This window comes from Gadus macrocephalus, chromosome 16, assembly GCF_031168955.1.
Source record: "Gadus macrocephalus chromosome 16, ASM3116895v1".
Lineage (NCBI taxonomy): Eukaryota > Metazoa > Chordata > Actinopteri > Gadiformes > Gadidae > Gadus > Gadus macrocephalus.
Genome location: NC_082397.1, coordinates 3,887,069 through 3,913,312, shown reverse-complemented (window position 1 = coordinate 3,913,312; position 26,244 = coordinate 3,887,069). Strand labels below are relative to the sequence as shown.

The window sequence follows — 26,244 nt, the reverse complement described above, 5'->3', positions numbered from 1 at the left end:
CAAGTGCTTTATAATCAGTGCCTCACATTCAAACCAATTAATACACCAATTCATACACCCATTACTACATCCATTCATGCTCCGTCGACAGGCTACAGTATGCACGGTAACAGCCAGCTCCATCGGAGCAGTGGTGGGTTAGGGAGAAGCCAGGAATCGAACCAGCATCCTTCCGGTTGACTGACGTCCAGCACTATCTCCTGATTTACGATGTAAATCGAACGAGCATGGCCGACTACACAGATAAGCTTGAGCTATATACACCGGGCCCACTGCCAGACCTATGGCCTACGAGGTATAGGCCGTCTATATGCAGAGGGCTCACCTGTCACCTGTTTTTCAGAAAACAGGGGCGAGGTACCGGGTCGGCTTAGCTCAGGTGATAGAGCAGTTGTCTTGTAACTGAATGGTTGCTAGTTCGATCCCGAGCTCCTCCTAGCTTGAGTGTTGATGCGTCCCTGAGCAAGACACTTAACCCTAACTGCTCCTGAGGTCAACCATGCAAGGCTATCGCCTTGCATGGTTGACCTCTGCCGTCGGTGTGTCAATGTGTGGATTAACCGATGTAAGTCGGATGTGCTTTTTGGATAAAGCGTCTGCTAAATGCCCTAATTGTAATTGTAATTGTACCAGCGCGCTCTGCTAGGTGGGAGCTGACCTGGTCGATGCTGGGGTGGGCCTTGGTCTTCTTCTTGGAGGTGGTGTCCAGACCCCACAGAGAGGAGAAGCGACTCTTCCGCTTGCTGGTGGAGCGCGACGCGGCCTGGGCCCGCCTCCTCACGCCACACTCACTACGGGCCGCCACCTGGGGAGGCAGTGGGGCAACGGCTCGGTCAACCCGGGCAAAACTTATTTACACGGCACTGCGAAAAACTCCATTACTGTGCTGCGCAGAGAAACGAAGAAGGGATGCAATTTGTTTGGAATAGCAATTAAAAAAAGGGGATAATATTTGAGGTAGATTAAACACAGAAGGATTGCACACTGCTGGCAAGCTTGAGCTGAACTATTTATTTTGTGAAGATGTGAAGCCCCCAGTTGTCTTCATCCAGATAATTGACGGTACATTCAACGTATGAAAGCCAGGCTTTCGAACCGATTTGACAGAAATAAGATATTGACTGTGAATAGTGAAGATGTTGAATAGTCTACAAGTGGAGGTCTTCATTTGGGCTCTTTTGTAGCAAACTACAGTCAATGTAAACTGTATTATAAGAGGAACAAAAATCCTAATTTTCAGTCAGTGAACCAAAATAAAACAAAAGAAACTCTATTGCTTAATTACATCAAACATTGTATGCAATAGAATGAGCAGATCTGTTTCTGAATAAACCAACGTCTTGCATGAAGAGGATACTGAGCGAAAGGAGAAGACAGAGTATACACGGCGACAGAGAGGACGGATCTGATGTGTTTTCCCTCCTCTTCTGCAGAGTGCCCTGCCCGGCCATTCTGGCGTTCATTCCTCAATAGGGAGCAGAGTTCATAGTGCTGCGCGGTGAACACTGTGTAGGTGTCGAGAGGAGAAGAAGCAAAGTGTTCAGCCCACACCGCGATACCACAAGAAATATAAATCAAACAAGCCATTCTCCTCGTCCAGAACCACCCACGCTAGCCTCGTCCAGAACCACCCACGCTAGCCATGTTCAGCCTCTTTAATCTCCAAACATCGACACACACCTCAGCGCTAGCGAGGGAGCTAACCACACAAAGCTAACCATGCAACATGACACAGGAGGTGACGACCACTTTGGGGCCAAGCTGTAAGATAGGGTGGAAAATTCTTATTTCATTTGCTCTCTGGTTTGTGAAATCGCTCACCCAGCCAGGAGAGACCTTGAGGAAGATGTTGGAAGCAAGACTGAGCGTAACACTGAAGCTGCAGTTGGAGGGGGTCGAGTTCTGCCACGAATCATTTGGGTTCAACAAGTGCAACAGTATAGAAATAAATAAATCTCTGACCTTGAACTATATAACAGCAATCTACTCTATTCAATTCCAATTGCGTAGACGAAAACTTTGTAAAATGAGTCATAATGCATGCCTTCTTGTATTACTTCTCTTGCAATATATTTTAAATCATGTATCTTATTATATCTTCCCTCTTTTATTTTATTCTTCACCGGTTTTATTTTGACCGTTTAATGCCAGCAACCACAGCTGTTCATATTAATTAAATTAAATTATAAACTATCATTAGCCTCTACGTGGCACAACATGCAGTCCAATGATCACATAACAAGACTGTGGAGAGATCTTCTATAATAACTAATGCTCTAATGCGCATCTGACGAATAAACCTGGAACTAAAAACCAAAGAGGAAGTCCAGGTCAACTCGTGTCCACCCTTTACTGCGGTACCATTCAATACATACGCAACAAATGAACACTTTCCTTTTTAGGGCGCCAATAAATGTTATTTCACCCAAAGCAGGAACCCACGTTACTACTAGGGATGCACCGAAATGAAAATTCTTGGCCGAAACCGAAACCGAATATACTGAAACAGTTGGCCGAAGGCCGAAACCGAATACCGAATGGGCTTTTAATGTTTTTCATTCATTTTGCTTTAATTTTTCACCATTGCATAAATCAAACAATTAAATGTCCATTATAAACTTTTTTGTCTTGCTTTTCTATAAAAAAAAATCAATTACAAATTTGATACAAAATATTTATTTGATACTGAACGTTTTCTAATATTCCAGCAGACATTATAGCATTTTTTTTTTTTTTTTTATAAAAAAAAAAAAATGTTCGGTGTATTATGTTCGACCTTTTTACTCCTTCGGCCGAAACCGAACATTATGTTTTGGGCCATTTTCGGCCGAACATGTTCGGTGGCCGAATATTCGGTGCATCCCTAGTTACTACATGATCACGTCACTACCTAATCAAACTCAACCAGCACATAGCGAGACAGCAGCGAGGGAGAACCAGTGACGGGAGGAGAGAGAGGGTGGTAAGACGCCGGTACTCACCAGCACGTGGAAGGAGGAGACGGAGAAGATGCCCAGGCGTCCCATGGCCAGCTTGGTGGGCCGGGAGGCGAAGGCCAGCAGCCTCTTGGGGTTGGGCAGCTCCCCCCCCTGCAGGCTGGACAGATAGCAGCGGTAGCGAAACAGGTCCATGTGGAACTGCTCCAGGTTCTGCTCCCACAGGAAGATCTGCCGGAGGGGGGAGAGAAGGAGCGAAAAGAGAGAGGAGAGTCATCACTCCGCCGGGAGACAGACGGCAGGAAGGACGCAGGAGGTAATGTTAACAACTTTAAGTTCTTCCATTCCGACGGAAGAAGATCAAACAATAAACAACGTAAGCGCAGGCTGATACTTGAAACCAAAAGCACGAAACCCGAAGAGAGCGAATGTCGGTTCGTATTTGTAGCGCGACCAAAAAAAAAAAGAAATAGAATCATGTTCAAAATGTTAAAGAGAAGGTGGTCCACCTTCTTTCCTTCTCCAAACGGCCCAATTAAGTCGGGTAAGATGGAGGCTTTTCCCTTCTCCACCACACGCTCAGCATCCACTGCCAGCCCGGGTTGTCCGTGTTGTCTAATGGACGGGGTGAGAGCTAAATTATTCCGCCACCAGCCCTTCTCGCCCCTCTCAGTGTTTTGGAGGAGGTCCCCGAGAGTGAGACTAGGGACCGGGGTGGCTCGAAGGTGCTGCCATCGCTGTCAAGGAGCCCAGAGGAGCGTGCATTCCTCTGGCAGCCGGGGGGGCCTGGTGTGCGGCTGGAAGGGGACTGAGGGACCGGGCCCATTCAGCCAGGCACAATGAGGAACTCGACACTGCCAGGAGACCGGCCGCTACAAGCAGGCGCTACCTAACCCCGGAGGGACAAAGGCCGGTTGAACCCTGCTTTTTCTGTAAACAGACCCATTCAGGCCGATTGGAGATATTTTGGCTGTGAGTTGGAAGTTTGGCATGCAACTCGGTGGACTGTTTTGACAGCCGAGGGCCGCACAAAGCCTGACGAACCTGGCGACGAACCGGACGTGCCAAAATCAAGGCCATCTTTAGGGGATTTTACTGGCTGTCCGACGCAAACTTTAAAGTCGCTCTCGTTTTAAGAACCTTTGCATTTTGTGCTCTGTGCTGCTCAAAACAAAACAAATAATCATCATCTTCTACATGGCTGAGCTCCGTCTGTCGCTCTGGCCCTGAGAACCATGAAGACCCAGGTGTTCATGTGCTGAACCCTGCGTCATCTCTAGCGCTATACAATGCTACCTTTGTTTGTAGAATGTGTTTAGGGGCAGCTTAGTCTGGTGGTTAGGGTGTTTGTGGACTCCCAGCCTAAATGTTCATTGGTTTGAACACCAATTTAAGCAGCCGACCAATAGGCATCCTTTAGCAAAAAGTCTAGCTGCCGCTGAAAGCAGGTCAACATGGGACAGGTCAAATTAACATGTTGACAGATATTGTGCATAATTGTATGTTTTACAATTATACACTTGCTTTATGTTTACATTTCTGTTTGCAATCCGGCCATCATTGAAGATGACGTTCTCCCTAAATGTGTCTCTGAGACCTAAATCAGTCCCTCCAGAAGAATGCAGCGTTTTTTTGTGATTGTTGCGGCCAAAAATCCTTCACGATGCAGCACGTTTTCTTAAACGATGTGATGAAATATGGGGCATATTTATGCAATTTTATGCGATGCAAAAGTTGCGGGAACTTGCGAAAAAATGCAGGAACTTGCGAAAAACGTTCACGTCGCGTAATTACGTCACTTCATAACGTTCCAATGGCAACAGGGAAATGGCTGCTCTTGTGTGAAGTAAACGCAACTTTTTCAACTTTCTGCTAAGATATATGTTACTTTTTTGCAACAAAAATGCAGGGATTATGAAATCATGCAAGCCCCGCATATTTTGAGCGGAAATCTGCAATTTATGTGGTGAAAGTGCGGCACATTTGAAAAAATGCGGCCCCCGCATGAATATGCAGACTTTGGCTGATTATGCGTTGAATTATGCGATCGCATACTCGCGTTTTTCTGGAGGGACTGCTAAATAAAGAATAAATTAAGAAAAATAAAGTATAACAAAAAATAAAAGTTTGCTGAATTGCTAAATAGTGAATAGCAAACAGTGTATCCTCTTCACCGAGAACCGCAAACATTGGATGCATTTGGGAAAAAGTGTTGGGAGACGTAGGAAGAGATTATGTCCAAACTCCCACCTGCTCCAGGATGGTCTTCCTCTTCTTGGTGTCGCTGACGGCCGACAGCTGCATGTCGCCCATCTTCTTCATCTTCTCGTCCATGTCCATCTTCTGCTCCAGCTTCTTGGTCTCGGCGCGCAGCAGACGCACCGTGTCCTCGCGGTGGTGTTGCCGGGCAACGGCGGCGGCGCAGGCCGAGTGGATCGCCGTGATCCAGTTCTCCAGCTCCGTCTGGCTGGACGTCTGGAGGGTGAAAGAGGATGTGTGGTTAAGGAAGGACACGCAAAGAACGGGAAGAAAACACAATTCTGAGAAACGATAGCTATATACACAAAGAGTAGTGCACACTACTAGTGAACCACTGGGTTAAACGGTGGTGTTGGTGGAGGGTGTCAGAGTGATGGAGGTCAGGACGGGACGAGGGATGAGGGAACAGCGGGTTAAAAGGTCCACCGCGCAGAAACAGCAGCGTTTCCATTTCATTAAGACTTCCTTGTGGTCAATTATTCAGTTGCTTGGGCATAAATAGACTCAACCTTCTTGAAAGTTATCGAGAGTTTCAATTTAACAAACTCAAATACATGTTTTGACGGAGCAATGTTATATTCACTGGCAGGTATTAATGGCCATATCAACTGCGAACAGCAGAATTGATACCCTCTATATACAGAATGAGTCTTAGAAATAAAATGTAAACTCAGAATGCAAATATAACAACCTAACCTCCAAAAATAAAAGTCAAAGTCAAAAATAGGGCAGAGGATTTGTTTTCAGATTTTCATATTTTGTATTTCAGCACCTAAGCAAATCCCTCGTGTATGCAAAAGGTTATTTGGAAACACGACTCGGATTCTCCGGGGTTAGGTCCGGGAGTATGGTTCTTTATAGTCAACGACATTGACTAACTTCCCAGTTCCCACACAGCCTGTACCTGGAAGAGGAAGGCGTCTCCCAGGGAGTTGCTGAGGCAGAACACAAAGTCCTTCTTGGGGTGTTCGGGGACGGCCTGCACAATGCTGTTCTCCGCCCAGATGGCGTGCCTCGGGGCGCTGTTGTGGTCGATTCCCGAGCGGCCGTCCGTCTCATAGAAGAACAGAGTGCATCCTGGGAAAACAAAACAAAATCAATGAGAAACAGGATTTGATGTAGAAGAACGAGATAGGGAAATATATATATATATTATGCGTCAATCTGCCTGGGGTGATTTAAATGACTCAATTCTGCTCTCCAGTGGCAGGTCTTAAGAACTGCAGCTCCACTGCAGCCCCGCGAAGCCTTCACGAGGCCGGCTCGCTGACCGGAATTGTTCGTGTTGTTGATGTACGGTTCGGCTGATCCGGTTATTACGGTGATATTATTGAATGTCATGTTATGGTTAAGTAATGATGGTAATGTTAACATGGTCCGTTACTATGGTGACATTGTTAAAGTCTGTTGTCATGATAATGTTATGATAGCGTTATGATTTTTATAGTGTGTGGCAAGACATTTGAGGCAGACACAGTTTATCTTCCACTTGTTATCATGGTATATATGGTATCCCGTTGTAAAGTAAATGTTATGGCATGATAGTATCATGATGTTTTTGTATCGTTGTGTCCACACCTTTGAGGCAGACCAAGTATCTCCTTGTATTAAGGTTAGTGTTACAAAGTGTTATCACGGTCATGTTATCATGTTAAAGCATGGTCATGTCCACAAATTTGAGGAAGACCAAGTAGCTCTTCCTCAAATGTGTGCACATGACTATGCTGTAACATGATAACATGACGGTGATAACACCTTGTAACACTAACCTAATTACTTGTGATAAGGTTTGTGTTACAAAGTGTTATCACGTCATGTTATGATGTCATAGCATGGCCATGTCCCCACCTTTGAGGCAGACCCAGTTTATCTTCCACTTGTTATCACGGTAACGTTATAAAGTAAATGTTATAGTATGATAGTGTCATTATGTTATAGCATGGTCATGTCCCACCTTTGAGGCAGACCCAGTAGCTCTTCCACTTGCGCCGGGTGGCCGACTCCACCTTCTTGTTCTTCTTGTGCACCAGGAAGTTCTTGACGGCGAGGCGTCCGGCCTTGCGCACGGTGCCCTGGGCGACCGTGAGCAGCGGGTCCGACTGGTAGGCGGAGCTCGCCACGCTGTGCTCGTCGCCGCTGAGCGCCGAGCCCGCCTCCTCCTCCGTCCGGCAGGAGCTCATCTCCAGCTCCTGCCGGAAGTTCTCGTACACGCCCTGTTGCGCGCCGCCACCGCCGCCGCCGCCGCCGGAGCCGGACCCGCCCCCGCCGGACCCGGACCCGCCCCCTCCGGCGCTGCTGCTGCCGCTGTCGCTGCCGGCAAAGGCGCTGCGCCCGCCGGCCGAGCCCAGCGAGAAGGAGGCCGACATGGTCTTGTAGCGCCGCGACTGGTGCTCCGTCTCCGCCGCCGTCACCGCGTCGATGCCGCTGTCGTCGTACTCGCTGCCGTCGCCCGCCGTCACGTCCTGCCGCCACAGGAAGGGAAGACAAAACACCACGAGACAGGTGAGATCAAAAACTCGTGCAAAGATAAAGATACCTCCCTTTTTTTTGGTAGCCGGTTTCCCATTTCTGATTGTTCTCAATCCTCACCTCACCTCGTTTGGAAGCGGTGAAAGGACTCCCCGTACGCGTCAACAACAACACAAAACAGCTAGAGTCTAGAGTTCCCCCAAGCAGAACTCTCTCCTCCCGGGAGAGGGGCGCCGGCCCAGCCCCTGAGGAGAGGCAGCACAGCACCGGAGAGACGAGACATGCTCTGAACCGCCGTGGCGACGACGGCAGAGCCGACGCGGCAGAAGCAGCGCCAGAGCCCCGTGTGATCCGGAGACGCTGGCTGGGACTGGGGGGATTTAAAAAGGCCAGGTTCCGCTGCCACCTCGGAGAGAGAGAGACCTCCGCGGGGTCGGTGTCCTGGACTCCACCACACACCACCCAGGGGCTCCCGGGGACATGAAGGGGAGACTTCATCAAAACCCGCTATCGCCGCCAGAGTCATGTGACAAAATTATGCGCTCCAGAAGTCCATTCATGTGTGCGGACGGAGCGCCGACAACAGCGTTTCGTCCCCTTTTCTTTTTAACCGTCTCACTCTTCTCCAGGCCTCATTACCATAACAAAAGGTTGAGGCATTTCAAACAGGGGAGTGACTTTAAAACCCACCCCCCCCCCCTCTCCACTCCCCTGTCCCCGCACTACCTCCTCCCTCCCCCTGCCCTCCTTCCCCCTTTTTCCAGTCTCCCCTCTGTCTCTCTCCTCCCCTACCACACCTCCTCCCCCACCCCCTGTCTCCACACACACACACACACACACACACACACACACACACACACACACACACACACACACACACACACACACACACACACACACACACACACACACACACACACACACACACACACACACACACACACACACACACCTCCCCCTGGCAGCAGCAGCAGCCATGTTTCCCCTCCTCTCCATAATCTCTTTATGGAGGTTATTATCTCGCCTGTGAATGCAGCAGCAGAGAAACAGTGCAGAGCAGCGACAATACAACAGGGGAGCGACAGGACGGAGGAAAGAGCTGTCTTCAGAGATAGTAGTGTGTTCAAGAGGAAGACTGGCTGCACTGGGCTGCTTTGTGCATCCGGGACCAACAGACGTATCTCTTAGCCAATAGGAATCAGCGCTCACTCGGAAGACCAATGGGAAGCAGACTTTTGCATTAAAGACTGGTCTGACAACGATAATCAAAATTTCAATTCAAAAGTGACCTTCTCAGAACCAAGGACAATGTACATGTGGCATCACGGAGTAAAAGATAAACACAATCAACATTCCATATCCAATTATAAGGGGGGGACGGGGACGTGAAGGTCAACAATAATATCCTGCGGATATCCTGCTATCCTGAAGTGATTATACATACATAAACATGCTCAAGCTAATGCTGTGTGAACTGTTCTTACTTCTTAACCAGTCGTACCAAACAAATACCTCCCCGTGAGTTTCTTATTCCTATGTGCATGCTGCAATTTGTCCTGTTGTTTTTTTTTTTAAGTAGCGTCGTTCCTTTTTTTTTGTAGCTACTCCAATTTTGATCGTTCTCAGATTCACCTGCAAGTCTCTTTGGAGAAAAGCTTCTGCTTAACGACACATTCATTCAAATTGATCGCTGATACAAACCTACCTGGCCTAACCCTACCTAGAGAAGGGTATATCCATAAAACATAGAAACTTGTATACATCTAATTTATAAATCTAATTTATTTCCTCATTAATTGCCCATCGTCAGGCTCCTCCCTCTCCTGCCCCAACATGCACCGTGACACGCCCCTCGACGGGTCTCAGGTGTGTCCCTCACCTGGATGGTCTGCGCCCTCCTGCCGTGCATGGAGGTGTTCCTGGTGGCCTGGTGGGACCGCAGCCCCTCCGACAGGCAGTGGGACCGTCGGCACGGCAACGTGTACGCCCCGTACCCGCTCCCCCCTTCCTCCTCGGGCGTGGAAACCATCTTGTCTTCGTCGCCGCCGTCGCCCCGCGCCGTGTAGCGGCCGCGTGACGCACGCCGTCGCCCGCCGACGCCGGCACTCTTGGGGCTGTACAGCTGGTCCAGCGAGTTAGCTCTTTCACCGCCGCCGCCGCCGCCATTGTCGCCGAGAGGGCTGCTCTGCAATTGGTCGTCGCAGTCGGTGTAGTCCTCCCTCGGGTTGGCTGCGTCGATGATCTCCTCGGTGCTGGTCAGGTGGTCCTGGCTGATGTCGGACAGCGACAGCTCCAGGCTGTCCTCGCGCCACATGTCCGCCGACTTGGACCTCTTCTTCTCTCTCCTGCCGAGCGTGTCGCCGGCCGCGGCGGCGGCGGCGGCGGAGCCTTCGCTGGTCTTCTGGAGGTAGGTGCCCCCCCGTGCGCCCCGGGCGGCGGGGCCCGGCGGCGAGGGGGAGCGCGCGCCGACCAGGCGCACCGAGGGGTTGACCAGGTCGTTGTGGAAGGACACGGGCCGCAGGTTCATGGCCACGCGGTCCACCCATATGGGGCTGCCGAAGTGGGGCAGCGCGTCGGCCTCGTCGAAGGGCTCCAGGCCGTTGTCGGCCAGGGACTGGGGGATGCTGGGGGTGCTGCTGGAACGCGTGCTGGTCTCCGAGTTCCGGTGCTCCATCTTCCCCGACAGGGCGTGCCGGGAGCGCCGCGACTGCTTGTTGGAGACGCGCAGCGAGCGGGACATGTGCTTGCGGGACCAGGGGCCGTGCTCGGTGCCGTAGAGGGCATAGTCCCCGTTCTGGCTCTCCACGTTGCCCATGATTCAAAGGCTTGGATGGAAGGAAAGAGAGGGGACACTTTCAATCACAACTTCTTTTGTGTGTATGTAAAGAGATTTAATCCTACATTAAATTATTATATCGTATATATAAATATATATTTTATATGTATGCATGAAGAAAGTTCAGTAAAAAGATCTAAAAACTTCAACAAATGTGTTGAGGTTTACTGAACTTTCTTCATGCATACATATAAACTATATATTTATATATACACAATATAATAATTTTTCTACTTCAATATTATATTGCGTTACAGTATTTTCGTATTTTGCACTCATTTTATTTATACACTCCATTATCATTATTATTTCTCCATCTTGGAAAAAAAGGTGCTTTCGACCATTTCCCCCAGGGGTATATCCCAAAGCACACCAATTGGAATCTTAATCAGCATTCAGTCAGCATTCAACCAAAAATCCCTTCAAAAGATTGAAAGCACTCTGTTTACCCGTTTGATGTCACTGATGTTTGAGGCATTGTGAATGAAACTGGATCTTCAAGCAGTCGGTTCTCTGGGCAGCCCTACGGAACTCTAGGAAAAGAGTGAGAAGGAGAGAAGGATGACGTTAAGGTTGAACAGTAGTTACATTGAAGTCACACTGAACACAATATTATAAACCTAATCTGTAATTGTGACACAAAAACTAAACAAAAGGGTAGCAGTCATGAATGCCAACCGGGTTATATAATTCAAATCAATCACAGACCGTTACGGACACAGTCAACCACGGCTGGTCGATGGGCACATCCTGTCAACTAGAACAACAGCATGGGCCCGAGACGAGATGCGCATGAGATTCATATTGCCAGTTTGGCTCATACCGACAAAAATACACCCATCCACTGAGGGGCAGATAAAGCAATCAATAATAAATGCATGACCCAGGATCCTTCCCAGCAACGTGCCAGAAGAGATGAGGAGGAAAGTCCCTGTGGTTCTCCACAACGACCCCTGTGCTCTATATCCACAGCCCGCCTACACTAACCAACCGCTTTACCGCCATCCTTCTGCGCGGGGCTTCTCCGCATCACATGACACTCCCTACTCCCCTCAGCAGAGAGGAGAGACGTGTACCGCGCCCCCCCCCCCCCCCCCCCCCTCTCAATATTCAGCGGGAACGGGGGAGGAAGCGAGGGGAGGGCGGGAGGGCACCGGAGAGGACTGTGTGACAGAAACTACAGTGACAAGAGAACTTGAAGCATGAGCGAGCACAAGCTATGCAGAGCGGAGGAAAACATCACAGGGTCCCACGCCGGGGACCGCCGCTGTTGTTGGCGGCGAGGGAAGGACAGACGGACAGACCCCCTGGACAAGCCCCGGGGCACCGGAAACCAGGGGCCAACACACGGGTTGATTGAGGCCCTCGGGACAAAAGAGACCCACAATTATAAGCTATTACTTATTAGTTGTTACTTATTAGTTGTTACGGTCCAATTGACTTTGATCGCATGCAGGGCTGTCTGCCAACCGTCATGGCGAGCGAGCGAGTGAGTTATTCCCTATGGGGGGGGGGGTCCCTCCGGGCCCCTAGGGATTGGGGTTGGTCTGTTAGTGTTGCACAATCAGTTAATGTACACACGCTGCTCCCAGGATTCTCCTCTTGCGTCTGGGGTTCACCGTTGCAGCATTCTGCGTTTATCTTTCCCATGAAACATTGTGGAACACGCAGAGAGGACGGTGGATTAGATCGGGACGGCTGGGGTGGCTCGATTCAGTTAGAAATGGTTTAGGTAAGGGATGGTGAAGCTTGGCTATCGTGCGGTTATGTTTGGGCATCAGGTTAGAGGCCCTTACTTTGAGGTAGAATGTTTGAGATTGTTAAGAAGTGCATTGGGTGTGTTGTGGTTGAGGTCGGGACTGAGAGCAGGTGGGAAAGCAACACCTCAGGTGAATAAGGCCCAATCCCATTTCTACCCCTTACCCCTTCCCCTTGTTTTGAAGGGGTAAGGGGAAGGGGTAAGGGGAAGGCAGGCCCAATCCCATTTCTACCCCTTACCCCTTCCCTTACCCCTTCAAAACAAGGAGAAGGGGTAAGGGGAAGGGGTAAGGAGAAGGGGTAAGGGGGAGGGGTAAGGGGTAGAAATGGGATTGGGCCTAAGTTCCAATACTAAGGGGGTACTCCCTGGAGTGCCCCCCTTGGGGTGTGGAGCGGGCGAAGCGGCTGACAGATGGGCCGGTAAGGACTGGATGTACCCACCCTAGGGCTGGTGGAGCCTGGAGGGGCCGGTAAGGACTGGATGTACCCACCCTAGGGCTGGTGGAGCCTGGAGGGGCCGGTAAGGACTGGATGTACCCACCCTAGGGCTGGTGGAGCCTGGAGGGGCCGGTAAGGACTGGATGTACCCACCCTAGGGCTGGTGGAGCCTGGAGGGGCCGGTAAGGACTGGATGTACCCACCCTAGGGCTGGTGGAGCCTGGAGGGGCCGGTAAGGACTGGATGTACCCACCCTAGGGCTGGTGGAGCCTGGAGGGGCCGGTAAGGACTGGATGTACCCACCCTAGGGCTGGTGGAGCCTGGAGGGGCCGGTAAGGACTGGATGTACCCACCCTAGGGCTGGTGGAGCCTGGTAAAGGGGCTAGAGGTTTGGGTTGGTTTACGACCGGAAGATTCAGCCCACAGCTGTGTTGTTGTAGACGTCCCTTTGGGTCAACTGCCCTGGGGGGGTGGGTGTGTGTGTGTGTGTGTGTGTGTGTGTGTGTGTGTGTGTGTGTGTGTGTGTGTGTGTGTGTGTGTGTGTGTGTGTGTGTGTGTGTGTGTGTGTGTGTGTGTGTGTGTGTGTGTGTGTGTGTGTGTGTGTGTCACCCGGCCTGCTGTTGCGTGTTCTGCAGCGTACTCCGAGTTGGGGCGTTGCGTAAACTGGACTTGACCCCGTTTCCCTGTCTGGTGCGTTTCCCCCCCCCCCCCCCCCCCCCCCCCCCAGACACACTTTCTACCTCCCGCTCCTCCCTTCAACCATCACTGCGTCGTCTCTCCCGCCCTCTCACCGCATCTCTCCTCCATCCCCATCTCTCCATCTTTATCACCATCCCTCTCTCCCCTTAAAGTCCTTCTGCTTCATGTGTTGCCAGCTCTATGCTTCACTGCGTCTCCCTCACACTTACTCTCTCCCCCTCTCTCCCTCCCTCCCTCTCTCCAAGTGCTGCACAGCACAGCATAATCTCAGTGACGTCCGAGTTTGGTAGGGTCCCACACCCACCCACTCACCCCCACCACCACCACCAACCCCACCACCCAACACTGCAGACTCACACTGTCTCCATCCATCCTCCGTGAGGGAAACAGAGAGAGACTCGGGGAGATGGAGGGAGACGAAGAGATGGAGAGAGAGGAGGGAGATGGAGTGAGAGGGAGGGAGGGAGATGGAGTGAGATGGAGGAAGAGTCAGGACAGGCGCCAACAGGAGGGGGAAGCCGCAGTGATGCTAATGCATTGTAACAACCTCAGAGTGGAACCCCTATGAGGGACACTCACAGAAGCTAACCGCGTGCTAACAGCAGCAGGCTCAATGCTGAACCAAACCGGACTGTAGATGACCTTTCTGTCATGACTTCACTTAAATTACGTTGAGAGGGTGGGTCATGTTAATGTGCTGCCTTTAAGGGGGTAAGTCGAGATCACATGTATGCTCAATGACTTATTGAAATAGAAAACGATCTCTGATGGAGATTATCCATGTATAACAAAATGCATCTTATCTATTGCATAACAAAAACATCATCAAGACTGTGAATCAGAGTATTCACTTGAAAATCTGACTTTAAAGCAAAATATTATCATGACATGGCAAATATAATCTACATAGAACAAGAAACACATGGCCCTGATAATAAAAATAGTAAAAAATGTAGTTGTAAGAGTATCCCCTTCTAAGGCCTAAATTGTAACAGCATTTTTGGCCGAGGGTCTCAAAGGACGGGGGGGCATATTATCCCCATGGCTTCAACCCAAGCCGACGTTGTGGTAAAGTTTAGTACTTAAAAGCTGACATCAAAATAAAGCGGTGCTTGTACAGGGCTCTGCACACCTCGCGCCGGGGGGGCCTTGGTCAAGACAGCGAGGTGCCTTGGTGGAGGCCCCTTCAACATCACGAAGAGAACAGCGTTGGCGTTCGGAATAGAGTGGAGCACTTACAAAGTGGTTGCCAGAGACTGCCAAAGAATTGTTCTTGTTCTCTCTATATTACATTCTCAGTTTAATAACAGTGACAAAATAGCATACATTTACTATGCCTACAATCATGTAGGGCACGTTACCACTTTTGAAACGGTTTTGGGTTCACTTTAAGGAGCGATGGCAAGTCCAAGTTTAAAATAAAATCGATCAAATTGCTCTTGAATGTAAAAATTGTGTGATAAGAAAGGCCACAGAAGGACCCGAGCAGAGAGGGGGAGAGGGGGTAAAGGTGGGGTGGGGTGGGCGGAGGAGAGTCTGCAGTGAGGCAGCATGTTGTGATCAGATGGGATATTGAATTTGGCAGATATCAGAGGCGCGGTGGTTGCAGTTTTGCGGTCCAAAGCTTTTCAATGCTGCAGTGTTCTCACCGTCCTGCTGCCTTTACCAGTCCGTCACTGCGCTTTCCACCTCAGGCCTCCCACGCCTGCCTTTTTGGCATGCACACATACACACGGTTACACACTTGTGTCCATCAACCACTAGCTGCTTGAGAGTCGTTGGGTGACATTGAAGCTGATAACATAATTCAAATGATGCTATATATTTTTGGGCCATTTTTGCCTTTTTATGGACAGGACAGTGAAGATGGGCAGGAAACTGGGTGAGGAGAGGGCTAAAATGCAGCATTTTTGTCCATGTTGTGAGCCACCAAGCCAATACATCAGGTCATTACGGAGCAGGTAGGTGTGAAGAGGCCTACAGGTAGCTTGTTGATAATGGGGTTTCGGCCCCAGAGCCTTCTCTGCTTGAATGTAAACAGCACAACTCCTAAACGACCCTGCATTAAGAAGGCCCTTAAACAGTACTCCCTACGCTCCGATCCATTCCCCCGGGAACCAGCTCCACAGTTTCCCTTTTAACCCTGCGCCGTCACGCCGGATTCCCTTAAAGAAGGGTTGGGACCTCTGGTGGAAAAGCAGGTGTGGATGTGCCAGGTAACAGGACACTTAGGACAGGTGACCCATAGCAACCAATGGGCCTGAAGAACCTTTGTGGACAACGCACTTAACAAGTGCAAATATCACACACACACACACACACAGATCTCCTCCAGATCCTTGATTAAATATATGGCCAGCGCGCTCCCGGCCACCCACGGAGCCGAGAGGAACAATGGGTTTACTGTGAGGCCGAGCAACAACACTGGGCTCCAGGGCTCGTCACCGGATAGGCAAACTTAGACGTACACGACTACGAGCCATCCGCTCTGCTTACTATTTGTGAAGGATTTGATAATTCAGCTTCGGCAGACGCCTTAATCCCAACTGACTTCAGATACCTGGTAGAGGTAAGGGCGATGCCTACAGGTGGACTGCGGACATTATTTCAGGACGGAGTCGAACACCCAACTGACCACCCTATCCTGATGACAACGAGCAAACTGTCTTGTCGAGTTTAGCGAATCTGTTAATTTATGTTGGGTCCCTCGCTACTGTGCAATCCCCCCACTACCAATGGAAGAGATAAGATCAGAGGATAAGAGAGGGCTTCAGGACAAAAGACGTTACAGACGCAGTGCCTGTGTTCTCCAAGAAATAAAACACTAGTCCTTTTTCCATCAGATTTTCAAGCGAATTAACTCTTAAAGCGAATTAATTTGTAGCGACATAAGAAGCGCCTAAACGGTTTTCCATCGACAGAATGATTATAGCGAATTAAAATTGTGTCACAATGCCCCGTGTTGAAGCGCATTTTTCTGACCCGCTAGATGATTTTCCATCAACAATGCGCATGCGCGACATTCTATATCGCTTCAGCCGTTTTCCATTACTTTTATGTCGCTAGAACTTTCCCAAAACCACCTCTGCAGAGCGAATTAACTTAGTGCGACAAAATCGGCGTTAGAGCGATATAACACTTTTTCCATCACATATGTCGCACTAACTTTTGATGCGCATTATTTTAAAGCGCATTATCTTTTTGATGGAAAAAGGACTACAGTAGTACCCCTTGTGTTCTCTGATAAACAAACCACTGTAGTTCCTGTATGTTGTCTGAGAAACAAACCAGTGTGGTTCCTGTTGGTTCTTTTAGAACTAAACCACTGTCGTAGCTCCTGTGTTCTCCGAGTAACAAACTACTACAAAGAAATGTCAGCGAGCGCGAGAAGTGCTTGATGCTGCTCTCAGGGACTTCTTTGATATTTGACCCGTGTGGCAGCGAACACAAAATGTCCACACGCTGAACCCCTCCCATTCCAGAGCTTGGATTGGCGCATCCCTGAAGCAGCATGCCACCGGAAGATTTACAGCGCCCTTTGTCATTAAAGACCACTTGAAAGCCGGGCTGAAATTTGACAAATACCTGGGCCTGTTGGGACAGAGGGCGTGGGGCAGGTACATCCCTACCCCCCCAGCCACCTCCACCAACCTCTGCTTCCTGAACGCCGGTGCACACCAAAGCCCAGAGGAAGAAGCTGTCACTGCACTTCAAGCTTGGGAGAAAATTACATTTTTGCCCTGCAGCAGAGACCACAAGGAAGGGGTATTTTACTGTAGAGGACTCAATGACGGCAGGAATCACCTTGGAGGCAAACGGCTGCATTTATGCATCCCATTTTATAAAAACAGGCCAAAAAACAGGAGAAACTAGGAGTTATAGTCAATGTTACAGTTTGTTTGTTATTGCAGAGAGTCGTGCAAACATGCAAACACATTCCTGTCACGAAGGCTAAAGCTTGCGCTGATAGGAAGGAATGTTTGGGGACAACAAGTTGCAGGCTCCAACACAATACTCCGGTAACCTGATCACCACACGCGGGAAATAAAAACACAGGTGTGTTTGGCATTTGATTGAAGTCAGTGCCAGTTTTCATCCATCCAGATCCTTTTGATATCCTTTCTTATGCCCACAATGAGAAAGAGATCCCAGATTAACTGAGGACGACTGACATCATCAGGGATGAAATGCTGGAAACTTTCCTCCTGTGTACAATTTGTTTTATGATTTTTCCTGACATTTTTCCACCAGCTAAGCCATCCTCAAATTCCCGCCCCTATGGCTTTTTGTGAAATATTTTCACACATTAAAACAGATTACGAGCCAATAACACTTAAATAACACATAAATAACACAAGAACACATAAATATATTTTCCTTGTGAATAAGTGCCAGGATATCTGACAATTCATGCCAAGATGATGACAGCCGTATTCAATTCTAATGTAAGAGGTAATGATGAGTACATGACATCCTTCAATTGATTTTCTTTGGTTTATAAATCGAAAAAGGACTTTGACAAAGTTTAGAACAAAGTTTTGTTTAGATCTGCTGTCGCCATTTGCTATAAAGAAGCAAAAAGCGTGATGCAAATAGGTCTGTACACGTCGTCCTATGTGTGTCTGTGAACAGAAAGAGGATATGTCCCCCTGCAATGAGGGTTTATCCAGATGAAAGGAACGCTCAAGACAATCCTGTCTGAGAGCGTCGTGGTCCGGCCACAACTAGAGGCCCATTACGGTGTCAACAGACTAATAGTAGGGCTGGCTCCATCACCTTTGAAGACTCCCCACCAAAGCAATTTTGCTGATGAACATGTGATCAAAGATGGGTTTTTTTCTCCCCGCTTCTCTTTCAACCACAAACGCCGCCCCCCTTAACACCACAATCCCACCCTCTCCTATCATCTGTTCCCAAGATGAATGATGGTTGGTTTTGTTATTACGACCAACAAAAATTCCCCCCTTGGCTTTCTTCCTCGCGTCTTAAATGCACATGGAGTCGAGGAGTGGAGTCCAAAAAGCGCATTCTAGCGCTACAATGCCAAATTTAACGCTTCAATTCTGGAGACCCAGCCCACCCAGTGGTTGCGAGAGCTATATTTCCACTGGCATGGCTACCGGGTAACCATGGTTACCCTGAGCTAGCCATTATCCTAGCTTGAGGTGGTTAACAGGCATGGCCAAGAGCACAGCAGTGTTTGATACCAAAACGTCCACCACCTTTGGCATGCTAATGTGAGCGGCGTGTTTTACTAGTGTTAACTCAGGCGGTTAAAACGTGGTGTGTGAAAGGCTCCTGAATGGGGGACAGCCAACAGGTCATTGGACATGTGGCGACTCGCTCCAGTGTCAGCAGCTGGCTCCGGCTTTAGAAAACGTGTATTTACCAACAGCAATAGGTTGACACGTCTCCCTTTAGGCTACGAAAAACCCACCCAAATCTTTCAAGTTAGCTGGCTTGTTATGCCATACGTGTGTTCCCAAAACAGCAACCAGCCTTTCTGTGGTATGCTGTCGGTGTTTATTGCTATCCGTTCGCTTGCTTAAAATGTATATTTTTCGTGATTTTTTTCAGATATGGAGTGCTGTTGTGCCTCAATTGTCCTCAGGGATGAATAGAGCTCCCATCTAATCACCATAATTTGGATTCTAAAAATTGTTGTACTACAATAGAAAACGGCCATGAAGAAAGACATGAACAAATATAAGCAAAGAAACCATCCATTGGGGGAAAGTAATTCCCCTTGCGAGTGTCCTCCTCCCGGCTTCGTCTACAGCTCCTCTAAACAAAGAGCTAGACCAGAGATGACCTTCTCACAGTCTGGGAGACCAACCCTGACAAGAGGAAAGGTCTAGTCTGACACCAACACCACTAAAAGTCATCCCTCTATGCTGCATTTACATGCTTCAAATTCCAGACTGAATGGGATGGCACAGTGCACTGTGCACACACTTTGGTGTCTAACAAAAAAATCGGTAATTTCATCTTATCTTATGCACAATATCTGGTCCTAAATGCAAAAGGGTCCACAAGGGTGCCACAGAGGCTTTCTGTGGCACATTGGCAACTAAAATGTGAGCGATTTTATGGGCAACAGTAAAAAGATCTCCAAAGGAAAGCCTACCAGCATTATCATTCAGATTTGTATCCTTCTTAATCCTTCTACTGTTATGTTTATTAAGGAAACTAAAACAGCATGGTGCCAATTTAAGTCCCTGTTGTTTACATCCACCAAACTGTTTGGGATTTTATATAATCTCACTTGTTAATGACAACAGTTTAGTGGAATAGAAATAGGCTTACATTAGAGGACGTTAGCTGAATAAATGGTAGCATTTATTTTTTATTCATACCAAGTTGAAGGGTTTACAACGCTCCACCAAGCGATCGAAACTCTCTTAATTATGCTAGTGAGCTAGCATTAGCATGCCAATGGAAATGTTCAACGGCAGTGAATTGGAGTTGATGTCCTAACACTAAAGGCCAAGAACCCCCCCGGTGGGCAAGACCATTCACCTGGCAATCAGGCCAGGATGGCCCTCCATGGCCATTCAGGGCCAGGGACACACCACCAGGAAAACCCTGATTACAGGACTGTGGGGCTCTGTTTCCTGCCCAGGAGAAGCAATGTGCCGACTTCACGGAGACCAGTAATGCCTGACTATTTTATAATGTAAGAGAGTACAGCTTAAACTCTTTTTCTCTTTTTTACAGTTGAGTTCCGTGGTATTTTCTCGCAGAGCCAGACTTGATGTTGCAGGCTGCAATGTTTCACTACAGAACCCTCTTACTTTAGAAAATAGCCGAGCGAGCCAGATCTCATTTAACTGGTTCTCAAGTCACAGAGGGCAGGATACGTCAAGGTAACTTTGCCTTCAACACCCTCCAAAACCCCACAATCAACTCCACACACACACACACACACACACACACACACACACACACACACACACACACACACACACACACACACACACACACACACACACACACACACACACACACACACACACACACACACACACACACACACACACACACACACACACCAAGCTCTGTTATCTTCACAATCTCCCGCTACAATATTGATAGATCAGGATGGGTTCCCTGCCCTCTTGTAAAAGGGCCTCTCTTGGAGGGGGGCTCTGCATAAAGTATTCACGACGGCAGAGTAGAGATGATCTACAGGGTTTCAACCGCATGTGGAAAGAAAGATGTGCACACACCTAAATAACCTCAACCTGGCTCGCAGAAGCAAGAGTGGTTCCTCCAACTCCTAAATCATTCTTTTCCCTCCAGGGCGTGTCTTTTCGCCAGGCTATAAGGTATCAATTGAGGGGTATGGGCTTGTCTCAGCTATACCTTTGGATAAAGGCTGTTGAAAGGGATACATCAACGGGGGGCAGTGTTTGAGTGGCCGACCTGACCCCCTACCTAACTACCTAGCCCCCCCCCCCCCGCCCCAATGCCTTGTGCAGCCAAGCAGAACAAGCTCAGACCAAGCACACTTCGCTACACAAAGCCAGCTTGAGATGTCTGACGCTCCATCCTCCCAGATCATAGTCTATATGACAGGCTGGTGGTTTCTACTGCACCCACACGTTACAATACACAAACACGCTTTTTTAGCATACACAGGCCTGGGATGTCTACAGCATGCAAACAATTGTTATTTCCACAGCACAGACTCCCACCCAACCAACCAACCAACCAACCAACCAACCAACCAACCAACCAACCAACCAACCAACCAACCAACCAACCAACCAACCAACCAACCAACCAACCAACCAACCAACCAACCAACCAACCAACCAACCAACCAACCAACCAACCAACCAACCAACCAACCAACCAACCAACCAACCAACCAACCAACCAACCAACCAACCAACCAACCAACCAACCAACCAACCAACCAACCAACCAACCAACCAACCAACCAACCAACCAACCAACCAACCAACCAACCAACCAACCAACCAACCAACCAACCAACCAACCAACCAACCAACCAACCAACCAACCAACCAACCAACCAACCAACCAACCAACCAACCAACCAACCAACCAACCAACCAACCAACCAACCACACACACACACACACACACACACACACACACACACACACACACACACACACACACACACACACACACACACACACACACACACACACACACACACACACACACACACACACACACACACACACACACACACACACACACACCATGCGGTGTTCATGGAGGCAGTGTTTCCATAAAAAAACAGCGCTATGGACAATGAGGTTACCGTATTACAGACATGTAGACATAAGCCGACTGCAGGCTTTAAAGGGGAGCATTATAGGGTCAGTGTCATGAAGAAACAGCAGTCATAGAGAAGTATAATCCACGCCCAGCGTTTCGGTTCACAGGCTTTAACCAGCAGACAAAAATTCAGACGAAAAGACACAAAGAATAGATTCGATTTAGATAGTAGTATAATACATAACGTTTCCTCGTTACGTGTACTGCATGAACTACATGAAGTGTGGCCTGCCTGCGGTCTTAGATGTGATCCTGGGGAACCAAGCAGACTGCTAATGGAAGAATCACAGAGCCAGCTGTTGGCCAGCAGCTAAAAAACAAACGGAGCAGGGTCGGCTAAAGGCACCAGCATCCATCATGCGTGATCACACACACCAATCCAAAATATTCAGAGACGGGCTATGCAGCCCGCGACCAATCGGCACGCACCCCGCCCCCCCTCCCCAGCCCGTTGGGCACACAGAAGGCACGTCGGGACACGGCGACTCCAAATCAATTTTTTGAGGATTCAGACTGGAGAAAAACACAAATAAACTAACGAGTTTGTCTCAGGCTTCCTAGCCACTACTGGGAGACGTGTTAAAGGTTAGGGCCGACTTCTGCAGTACACGCTAAATGACCGGTCTTGATGGGGCCTAAAAAAATAAAAAAAGTTTGGTTCCTGTTGGTTGTCAGTTGAGGTCATGGGTAGGTAAGGAATTTATTTATTTATTTATTTATTTTTTTTCCAGCGGCAGCGAATGATAGGTAGGTTGTTTTCATTTAAAAATGCTCATCCTTGTACAGAATGAAGAGGTGCTGTACCAAAACGTAATTATAGTTTGCATCAAAAAAAAATTTATCGTTTTTCTTTTTTTAAAGCTCATAAAATAATTTGGGTCGCACTAAGAATCAACGCTTTTATCACAATATGAGAAGGAAAAAAATACTAGTGGGTAACGACTTCAAGGCTGAATGATGACACCAACAATGATACAACTTTTTCAGACATTTTCTAAGGGATGGAAAGAGAGAAACATGATGCATATAAATGGGGTTGAGAGGGTATGTTTAAGATGGTGTTACAGTAACTTTACATAACAGCAACATAATATGTTTATTCATTGTTCGACATACCTTGTATTTGGGCTGCTATAGAAAGCATCAATCCCGTTTTACAAATGTATATACTGCATCAAATAAATCCGCCCTATAAAATAAAATTCACCACCATTGTCATTAGCCCAGTATGTATGCATGCATGAGGAAAGGTTATGGCACGTTATAACTGGTTCACTTAGAGGTTAAATGTTGTAAATTCAAACAAAAAGGAGAGAAACGTCTCATTGTAGCATAATAAAGCGGGCTATTTTTCTGCCAACTCTGCAGCTATGCCCATTTCTCCACTTTTATACAAGAGATTTAATCACCTGAACAGCTCATTTAAATGAGGCGCCAGTGACGGAAAACTGTAGTTTTTATATATTATTTATCCATCTATATAAACATGCAATACCTTGCAATCCTTTATCACCATACTGCATCTCCAAAAAAAAAAAAAAAATATATATTTAAAGTCAGACTGAATATAATTTGTTAGTCCATAAAGAAACAATAATGATGTGTTTAAAACTCAAACAAATCCATGTGTTTTGCAACAGATGCTTAGCTTCACGGTAAACACATGGGAGCCCCCCCAGAGTCGGGGCAAGCTGAACCACAGCCACCCCCCCCCCTTTCTAATTCCCCAGGCGTGCCATCATTTCCATAACTAGGACTCCAGATGACCACTTCTCGCCCATCGCGTCCCAGTGGGCCATCCACACAAAGAACTGATTTTAAACCGACTCGCACACACCCCACATCCCCTCCCCCACCCCCCCCCCCCCCGTTGACGCACGACGGGGAGCTCTCCTTGACTTTCACCAGCTCTGCCTCCCTTATCATTTGCAATTCATCATCTGCCGCTCACACTGTCACCAACCCACTAACCGACCACTGGCAGCACAGCCCGGCTTTGTAATCCCACGTCTGACTGGGGGCACATTGTCTCGACTCACTCCACCGTTGAACGGTTTACAGAGTGTACGTTAGCCTAAACACAAGCCCCTCGCCGGCAGACGTAGGTAGAAGGCTGGCCTAAGGAGAGCTACAGGTAGCTACGTCAATAGCCCTAACACCCACCCAGAACAAAAAGACACTCATCTTAAAAAAATGAATCTAAAAATAGAGCGGCAGACAACAGGAAGTTGATAGGTAAACGTGCACACTGCTCAGTTTCTTGGCGTCTCTTTTGAATACAATTACAATTAGCTGACGCTTTTATCCAAAGCGACTTACATCGGTTAATACACACATAGACGGCAGAGTCAACCAACCATGCAAGAGTCAGCCAGCTCGTCAGGAGCAGTTAGGGTTAAGTGTCTTGCTCAGGGACACATCAACACTCGGCTAGGAGGAGCGATCTAGCAGCCTTTCGGTTAGAAGACAACTGCTCTACCTCCTGAGCTAAGCCGACCCAAATAATAAACCAAACAACGGAGGGAGACACACCTGTATGATAACTACTCATTCAAAACTTCATAGCACTCGTTTTGTACATGTTTAGTTTGGATTCCTACCTGCAGCTGTAAGCATTCCCAAAGTCTCCACAACCAATCCACCACTAGAGGAACAAGGTGACTTTTGACTGTGCCTCAATCATTCACAGAAACAAACTGCTTTACTGCCCAGTTTCCCTCTCAAAACCCCAGAACAAATGTCAGCAATGGCCACAACTGCTCTCGTTTCAACACCTCCTGTAACTGCACAAAAGGCCAATCTAGCCCCTAAGCCATTTGTCTCTGGTTTCCCCCCCAAAAAAAAGGAGAGGGAAACCAAAGAGCAGCAAACACAACAGCCTTACCTGAGGAGAGGAGAGAAGGAGGGTTGGAGGCGGTTTGGGTGATCCTAGAAGAAGTGTCCTCTCCCCTTTCAGGAAGAAATCAAGGTATAGAGGAAGTCCATAAAACAACATCCCTGCAAGCCCGGAGACAATTCAATGAGCGCCCAGAAGAGACAAACCCTGATAAAAGTATGGATGTGGCCCTCTTTCCGGTGCTCAAAAGGAGTGAGTCCTGTTTGCAGGGGATGGGCTCAGGGACTGAGAGTGTGTGTTTGTGTGTGTGTGGCGAAGAGGAGGTGGGGGGTGTGTTTGTCAAAACCCTCCTCCTCTCCTCACTCCCCTGGACCCCACCCCACCCCCCGCCCCGACAAACACACCCTTAAAACTGCAAACGAACAGCCAAAAAGGAATGTCTGTCCCCTCCCCCCAGTACTTTAATCGTACCCCCCCCCACACACACACACACACCACCCATCTCCCCCATCTTGAGATAGCATCATATTCACACCACCTTGTAACCTCTTCCACTATTGAGCCCTCCTTTGACCTCTCCCGTCGTTCCCTTTGTCCTGTAACCTATTCTGCTGTATCCTCGTCTCCTCACCTCTCACAAGTCACTGGGTCAGGAAGAAAAATAAGAAGAGGACATTGGTGAAAAACTCTGACTACAGCTGTCCAAGTTTTGATGTCAGGACATTAAATAGTGAATGGTACACTTAAATAAACAACATACTTCCTCCTTGGATGGTTGGAAATTGTGAAGAAATAACTAATTCTATTTTCACTTAAATGCACCTATTCAAAATTGCCTCTCTGCACACTATATGCACTTTAATAATGGTATGCTTTTAAAACAGTTGTAACTTTCTTTGACATGATTGTTTTTTACTTTTGTTTATTTATTGTTTTATTGTTAAATATCTAGGAAATATATTGTATGTATAATTTCTGTCAATTTAAAAATGTATTATTATTTTCCAGGATTTCTATTTCTGGTACCGGTATTGTAAAAAGCAGATCAACATACTCAGAAGTAAACCATTACTTATCCACTTTGTTAAGATGTGAGCTAAGATAGTGCCTTTATTGTTGAGTGAAACGATAATTAAGAGTGCACAGACCCGGGTCTAAAATAGACTTGTGAAGGAACCGGAGGCTGCGAGTGTCGTTGTCATGGCGGCGGTGATGTCGTGGGGGGCAAAATCAAGACCGCGGTAGATTCAGCAGGACAGCCAGAGGCAGAGAGACCAAGAGTAAGAGGTAGAGAGACAGATCAAAGATTGGTCAATGTTCGAAAGGATCTGGCTTCGACTTCAAACCCTGACGTGAGGCATCATTTGCAGACGCGAGGCATCAGTAGGTAACTTTGAGAAAGAGGTCCTAGTGTGGACAAATGACATGCATCACAAAAAACGAATTGAAAGGCACTTGGAGAAAAGCATCTGCTGAATGACTAAGTAGTCATAGTGAGAGAGGGGGACAGAGACATAGATAAACAGACAAGAGAAAGAGACACTGACAAAGAGACAGAGAGACCGAGAACGACAGGCGTAGTAGAGCTAGCCCCTCTGAGAGACAAGTGCAGATATTGGTGTGTCTAGACGGTGTGATTGCTCGGTCTAAACCCGCGTGCCCTCAGCTGTGTGGTGGATCTAAATGCCTCGCAGAGC

General features: G+C 48.1%; 1 protein-coding gene across 1 annotated transcript in view; it reads right to left on the bottom strand.

Annotated features, from left to right (window-relative positions):
- LOC132474768 (rho guanine nucleotide exchange factor TIAM1-like) overlaps nucleotides 1-24,546 on the bottom strand; it is a 46,866-nt gene extending 22,320 nt beyond the window's left edge. The window contains 8 exon segments of the mRNA XM_060075634.1: nucleotides 659-805; nucleotides 2,982-3,167; nucleotides 5,187-5,411; nucleotides 6,100-6,272; nucleotides 7,150-7,657; nucleotides 9,544-10,489; nucleotides 10,950-11,033; nucleotides 24,312-24,546. Of these exon segments, the coding sequence (XP_059931617.1) occupies nucleotides 659-805; nucleotides 2,982-3,167; nucleotides 5,187-5,411; nucleotides 6,100-6,272; nucleotides 7,150-7,657; nucleotides 9,544-10,479 (2,175 nt within the window). The 5' untranslated portion in view covers nucleotides 10,480-10,489; nucleotides 10,950-11,033; nucleotides 24,312-24,546.
- Nucleotides 24,547-26,244: the final 1,698 nt, after the last annotated feature.